Source organism: Balaenoptera musculus, chromosome 5 (assembly GCF_009873245.2).
Source record: "Balaenoptera musculus isolate JJ_BM4_2016_0621 chromosome 5, mBalMus1.pri.v3, whole genome shotgun sequence".
NCBI lineage: Eukaryota > Metazoa > Chordata > Mammalia > Artiodactyla > Balaenopteridae > Balaenoptera > Balaenoptera musculus.
Genome location: NC_045789.1, coordinates 32,781,340 through 32,788,338, shown reverse-complemented (window position 1 = coordinate 32,788,338; position 6,999 = coordinate 32,781,340). Strand labels below are relative to the sequence as shown.

The 6,999-nt window shown below is 41.6% G+C and overlaps 1 protein-coding gene across 1 annotated transcript; it reads left to right on the top strand.

The window, feature by feature from the left end:
- The first annotated feature begins 201 nt into the window (after positions 1-201).
- LOC118895917 (zinc finger protein 706-like) lies at positions 202-4,488 on the top strand. Its single transcript, XM_036853474.1, has 2 exons — positions 202-217; positions 4,229-4,488. The coding sequence occupies exons 1-2, from the start codon at positions 202-204 to the stop codon at positions 4,486-4,488; spliced, it is 276 nt and encodes a 91-aa protein (XP_036709369.1).
- Positions 4,489-6,999: the final 2,511 nt, after the last annotated feature.

Here is a 6,999-nt window from a genome sequence, read left to right as displayed (position 1 = left end):
CTCTGTAGTTTCTACTTTTAACTCCTATGGCCTACCTCTAGGTCTTAGGAGTAAGTCAAGCCAGAATCCTTTTGGGGTAGAATGAAGGTCCTCAGATGAAGAGGAGAGTAGACCTTCATCAATACAGGAAAGAGACATTCAAACACAGATAAGAACCTGGGTCAAGCTCACACAGGTATCCTCAGGCTAAAAGAGGGTATAATGGCAGAGGATGTTGGTGAGGACAGTGCTGACTGTGTCTGATTCTTGAGTCATACTGCCCTACCTGGACTGGTTACCCCCATGTGTGGGGCACCGCTGTCATCTGAGATTCCCTCTCCCCTATGTTGGGTCTCTTACTCCCTGTATTACGTCTTCCCCTTTCTTGGTTTATTCTCCTATATTGGTGAAGCATATCTTCCAGTAGCATCTTAAGAAATGATAAATGGGAAATAAATTGAGATTTTTTTTAAAAATATTTATTTATTTATTTATGTTGACTGCATCATGTCTTTGTTGCTTGGGATCTTCACTGCAGTGCGCGGGCTTCTCTCTAGTTGTGGCACGAGGGCTCTGTAGTTGTGGCTCATGTGCTCAGTAGTGGCGGTGTGTGGGCTTATTTGCCCCGCAGCATGTGGGATCTTAGTTCCCTGACCAGGGATCATACCTGCGTCTCCTGCATTGGAAGGCGGATTCTTAACCACTGGACCACCAGGGAAGTCCTATTGAGATCTTTTTTTCCTATTTATTTATTTATTTATTTGGTTGCAACGGGTCTTAGTTGCAGCTTGTGGGGTCCTTAGTTGTGGTAGGTAGGCTCCTTAGTTGTGGCTTGCTGGCTCCTTAGTTGTGGCAGGTGGGCTCCTTAGTTGTGGCAGGTGGGCTCCTTAGTTGCAGCTTGCCGGATCCTTAGTTGTGGCATGTGAACTCTGGGTTGCAGCATGCACGTAGTTCCCTGACCAGGGATCGAACCTGGGCCCCCTGCATTGGGAGCGCAGAGTCTTATCCACTGCACCACCAGGAAGTCCCCTCATTGAGATCTTGAATGTCTGAAAATATCTATGTTCAATTCTCATTCTTGATTGATAATTTCTGAGGATAGGATTTTAGGTTGGAGATCATTTTGTACAGAATTTTGAATGTATTTCTCTTGTTTCTTGAAAGCGTATCTTCTTGCTTCCAGTGCTGCTGTGGAGGAGTCCAAAGTTGTTGCTTTTCTTTATCCTTGTGTGTAATCAACCTGTTTACGTTTTTTCCTGAGAGCTATAGGAATCATTTCTTGGTCCACGTGTTCTGAAATTTCACAAGTGACTTGTTATGAATCTATCTTCATCTGTTTTCCTTGGCACTTCATGGGTTCTTGTAATCTGGAAACGCAAGTCCTTACATTTTCATAATTTTTCTTTAATAATTTTGATGATTTTCTTTGTTCTACTTTTTCTGTTTCTGCCATTTTATTATCTTTTTTCTCCTATTTTGCATCCATCTCTCTCTCTCTCTCTCTCTGTATCTCTCTCTTTCTGTTCTACTTTCAGGGATGCTTTCTTCAAGTTTATCTTCTAACCCAACTTTTAAGGTTTTTGTTTGTTTGTTTGTTTCATTTTTGTTTTTTCTCCTTCTATCAAGCTTTTAATTCCCAAGGACTCTTTTTTATTCCTGTTACATGGCATCCTGCTCTTGTTTCATGGAAGCTGTATTTTTTAAAAATTAACTCTAAAGATATTAATGATTTTTTTTCTTTTTAAAGTTTCCTTTTCCCTGACTAGTCTTTAATTCCTCCAGATTGTGGGTTTTGTTGTTGTTTGTTTGTTCGTATTTGTCTGTATGTTACCCATGATTAAGTATGAGGGACTAAAAACTCATTGGATGTGCTGAACATGGGGCTGAGCGACTACACTTCACTCTAGGGTGACTTCTTGGGCAAGTTTAACTCTTGGGTTAGATTCACCTGGAAAGAGACGTCTAATCTCCTGCCAGGTGGCTGAGTGCCTTGTTGCTAGCATTCTGGGCACTAAGTGAGGGAGGAGGGGTGGGGGTCTCTGCAGTAAGCATTCAATATGCATAAAATTGATAAGTCCACCTGTTGGGGTACAAGATCTATCCCCTCCACTGCACCAGGCACTTTCATAGTCTAGACACCTTAAGTTTTACTTTCTTAGAGAATAAATGTCTGATCTATCACCTGGTTTGAGGAAGAACAATTGCTCCCCACAGAAAAGGGGAGGTCAAACTGCTTTTATCCTAGTCTTCCTAAATGCAAGTTCCAGAAGTTCTTGTTGCTGCCACTTCCCATGTTTTTTAAAGATCCTGTAGAGTAAATTGAGTTGGTTTTCAGTTTTCCTACTGATGTTTTGGGATTCAGGTTTCTTGTATCTAAGTCAGTTACCTGTGGTCTATTTGTTTTCAGCTTCCAAAATTTTGATGCTGTGGTCTGTTTTTTCCGTACTTCTTTATTTGTGTTGGTATTTGGGAAAGAGAGTGAAATAACTGCCTCTGATCTGCTACCCTAACTCAGAAATTTAGGAAATATTTTCTTAATTTATTTATAAAACTGTACTATGGATCTGAGCTAAATCTTTGCCTCTTTTGTACTGTAGGTGGGAATTTTTGGGATTTGTCTTTTAGAATCATCACTTAGCAAGAAATACATATGAGGTTTGACTGACACTGTTTGCTAAATTTCTTTACCTCTTTTCCAACTCAAAGTTGCTATTCCTTGTGATCAAAACTAGCTGTAGAGAAAGATGGTGAAGCATTCATTCCTGGTTACTTTGGTATATCAGGAGGTGGGTCTTTTTCTCTAGCAGGACTTTCTCTCCATTAAAAAATTAGCTGTTATGGGAATTTCCTGGCAGTCCAGTGGTTAGGGCTCCACGCTTTCACTGCAGGGGGGCACGGATTCAATCCCTGGTCAGGGAACTAAGAACCTGCATGCTGTGCGGCACAGCCAAAAAAAAAAAAAAAGGAAAATTAGCTGTTATGTGTGCCATTTTTTCAGGGCCATGATTTCCTCTAGATGACATGAGTAGTAATGAATTCATAGAGCAAATTAACACAGGGACTTACAGTTAAAATGTTTGCATGCTAAGAAAACCTTTAATGACTAATCCCACTGTTGACTTTTTAGGTGTGGTAGAGCACTGACTGGGAGATGATTTTGGTCACACCACTTATGCGTAGGTGCAGGATATATTAGGATTCAGTAAAATGTTCCCATTTGTCATCCCTCACCACATGAAAATTCATTATTTTTTAAAAGTGAAAGTGATTAATTTTACAAACTGGGGTTTTTGTGATGTGTAAGAAACAGCTAACTGAAATGCTTACTGAAACTCTACACTTAGAGGCAAAAACAAATGCCTCTGCAAGGTGGCTTCTAAATATACATGGGGCACATAGTTATTAGTGACTGAGCAAGCTCAGCTCAACTGAAGCTAATGAGGGGAAAGGGCAAGGAGCTAAGTAGAAATTTGTACATTTCACATTTGGTTTTTATGTGTCTATTTCTGGATCCCTCAGGAAGGAAGCATTGTGAGATAGGACACTTTTTATGCTTAACACATTCTAGACATTGAAAAACGTGTACATTTTTTTCTTTGACCTAATATTACCATAAAATTTCATCCCTCTCAAGAACAAATTTTAAGCCTCAGTAAATGCTGCAGTTTGATATGATAAAGGATTTCATTAAGAGTTTCCCCTGATGGGCTTCCCTGGTGGCGCAGTGGTTGAGAATCTGCCTGCCAATGCAGGGGACACGGGTTCCAGCCCTGGTCTGGGAAGATCCCACATGCCACGGAGCAACTGGGCCCGTGAGCCACAATTACTGAGCCTGCGCGTCTGGAGCCTGTGCTCCGCAACAAGAGAGGCCGCGATGGTGAGAGGCCCGCGCACCGCGATGAAGAGTGGTCCCCACTTGCTGCAACTAGAGAAAGCCCTCGCACAGAAACGAAGACTCAACACAGTCATAAATAAATAAATAAATAAAAGAACGTGAATTTCTTAAAAAAAAAAAAAGAATTATCAAGCTATGATAAAAGAATAACTAAAAAAAAAAAAAAAAGAGTTTCCCCTGATTATATTTATTTCTGCCTGAATTTCTGTCATTTCTGTAAGATGAAGTATGTCTGAAAAAACTAAGAAATTAAATATTATTACTGATATTTTTACTCTGTTTGAACCTAAGGAAAAATATGATTATATAAAAGTACACTTGGCTCGACCGGCAGAGGCACAGGCATGTGAGCAGGTGAGGGCGGGGAGGAGGCCAAGGCAGGAAGATACGGCTCTTGGCCTCAGAAGGTTCAGTCTCAGCAGAAAAATGCCAAAAAGCAAGCTGGACAAAAGAAGCAAGGACATGACCAAAAGGCTGCTGCCAAAGGTGCCCTAGTATATACCTGCACTGTCTGTAGGACACAAATGCCAGACCCTAAGACCTTCAAGCAGCACTTTGAGAATAAGTATCCTAAGACTCCACTTCCTCCAGAATTAGCTGATGTTCAGGCATGAAGTGGTTTACAGTGAATTCGCGACACCTTTGACTCTTCTACTGTCTCAGACCTTAGGTAACAAACCTGCAGCTCCTTTCTAACAAACCACTGATCAGCAGAAATAAAGGGGCTACAGAAACACTCATTTTTATGCTGTTCCCTTTTGGGCTTCATGCAAAGACAATTCTGTGTAAATGTACAGTTTACTCTGATTTGGAAATCTGAAAATCGGTCCATCCTTGTTGTAAAAAATTTGTTTGCAATTGTAATTATATTGATGCTCATATTGTGTGAATTGACTCATTTAATAAAGTGGTACCTTGATTTCACAACAACAGCAGTAACAACACAAAAGTATACTTGTGTGTACCAGTCGCATGTGAACTGATGATCAATAGCCAAAACAAAACAAAATTCCCCTCCTAGTATAAGTAAAAGCTTCCTGTATAATAATCCAGGAGACTGATGTTCAAGTTATTCCAAAGAACAGATAAGTTGAAAACTTAAAAGCATTACTAATTATCTATAAAATTGGTCTTATTTATATTTTTGTACCTTATTTTGATGTTCAAAGACATTTATAGAAAATCCTCAATAAAATAAAATGTATGTCAGGTGTCATACACAAATTAGACAGTCAATTAATAAATACTTTTTTTTTAAAATAAATTTATTTATTTATTTATTATTTTTAGCTGTGTTGGGTCTTCGTTTCTGTGTGAGGGCTTTCTGTAGTTGTGGCGAGCGGGGGCCACCGTTCATCGCGGTGCGTGGGCCTCTCACTATCGCGGCTTCTCTTGTTGCGGACCACAGGCTCCAGACGCGCAGACTCAGTAGTTGTGGCTCACGGGCCCAGTTGCTCCGTGGCATGTGGGATCTTCCCAGACCAGGGCTCTAACCCGTGTCCCCTGCATTGGCAGGCAGATTCTCAACCACTGCGCCACCAGGGAAGCCCCAATAAATACTTTTAATTTTTATGAGACAGGTACTTTTTCTAGAAACTGGGAATTCAGCGGGATGGAGATGGAGGCCATGACCTCCAGGAAATTCCCTTTTTGTGAGGGAAGGCAGAATTCTTAGGAATTTCATTAATCAGGAAGACATTTATTGAGCACCTACTATTGTCAGGCCCAGTATGTGCCCTGGGGGGTGCCAAGATTAAAGACAAATTTCTTGCCTTCAGGGAGCTCACCTCCTTATGTCGAGTCAGAAAAAATAGTCTAAAATGGACTAAAGACCTTTGAAAATCTCCAGATCCTCTAGTTTTACTCTAATTTGTGATTTCATCAAACTCTTTATCTATAAAATGAGAATAATATGACTTCACTTAGAGCTTTGTTGTGCACATTAAATAGCATCATGTAGCAATGTGGACCCTGGGTGGTCAGGCTCCTGACTGGCTCAGCAACTCCTCAGCTGTAGCAATCCTATTTCATGCCTCAGCAGACTGACAAATTACTACCTGTCCTGGAGATTCATGGCCACTTGTGATATTTAAAATACTTAAGTGTTGGGCTTCCCTGGTGGCGCAGTGGTTGAGAATTTGCCTGCTAATGCAGGGGACATGGGTTCGAGCCCTCTTCTGGGAAGATCCCACATGCCGCGGAGCAACTGGGCCCGTGAGCCACAACTACTGAGCCTGTGCATCTGGAGCCTGTGCTCCGCAACAAGAGAGGCCACGATAGTGAGAGGCCCGCGCACCGCGATGAAGGGTGGCCCCCGCTCGCCACAACTAGAGAAAGCCCTCACACAGAAATGAAGATCCAACACAGCCAAAAGTAAATAAATAAATACATTAATTAATTAATTTAAAAAAAAACAAAAAACTTAAGTTAAATTGTGGGATGCTGGGTCCATGTGGTAAGGAATATGTTTGGGGTAAAAACAGGCTGTCATGAGACTATATACAAAGGACACCTGAGTGGGGAGGTAGGGTAGGTGTAGGGAATCCTGAGGTGAGGCCTGAAGGGAGTTAGTTTGAGGGTGGAGAAAAGAACAAGCTTTTAAAGCAGAAGAGATTGGGCAAGTAGGTCAAGGTTAGGGAGAGGAGCCTGGTGCTTTAGTCACAGGTATTTCAGTAGAACTAGAGCCTGAGCAGGGATTTGAAACCGTTTTTTGTGCCACAGCTCACTTTGTCCATCTGGTAAAGCCAATGAACACTTCTCAAGATTAATATTTTTATTTTTTACTTTTAAAAATATTTATTTATTTATTTTTGGCTGTATTGGGTCTTCGTTGCTGTGTTCAGGCTTTCTCTAGCTGCGGAGAGCAGGGGCCACTCTTCTTTGTGGTGTGTGGGCTTCTCATTGTAGTGGCTTCTGGCACGCGGGCTTCAGTAGTTGTGGCACGCAGGCTCAGTAGTTGTGGCTCACGGGCTTAGTTGCTCCGCGGCATGTGAGATCTTCCCGAACCGGGGCTTGAACCCGTGTCCCCTAGCATTGGCAGGCGGATTCTTAACCACTGCGCCACCAGGGAAGTCCCAAGAGTTATATTTTAAAATGTATAAAGTAGGAAACTATTAACTTACAGT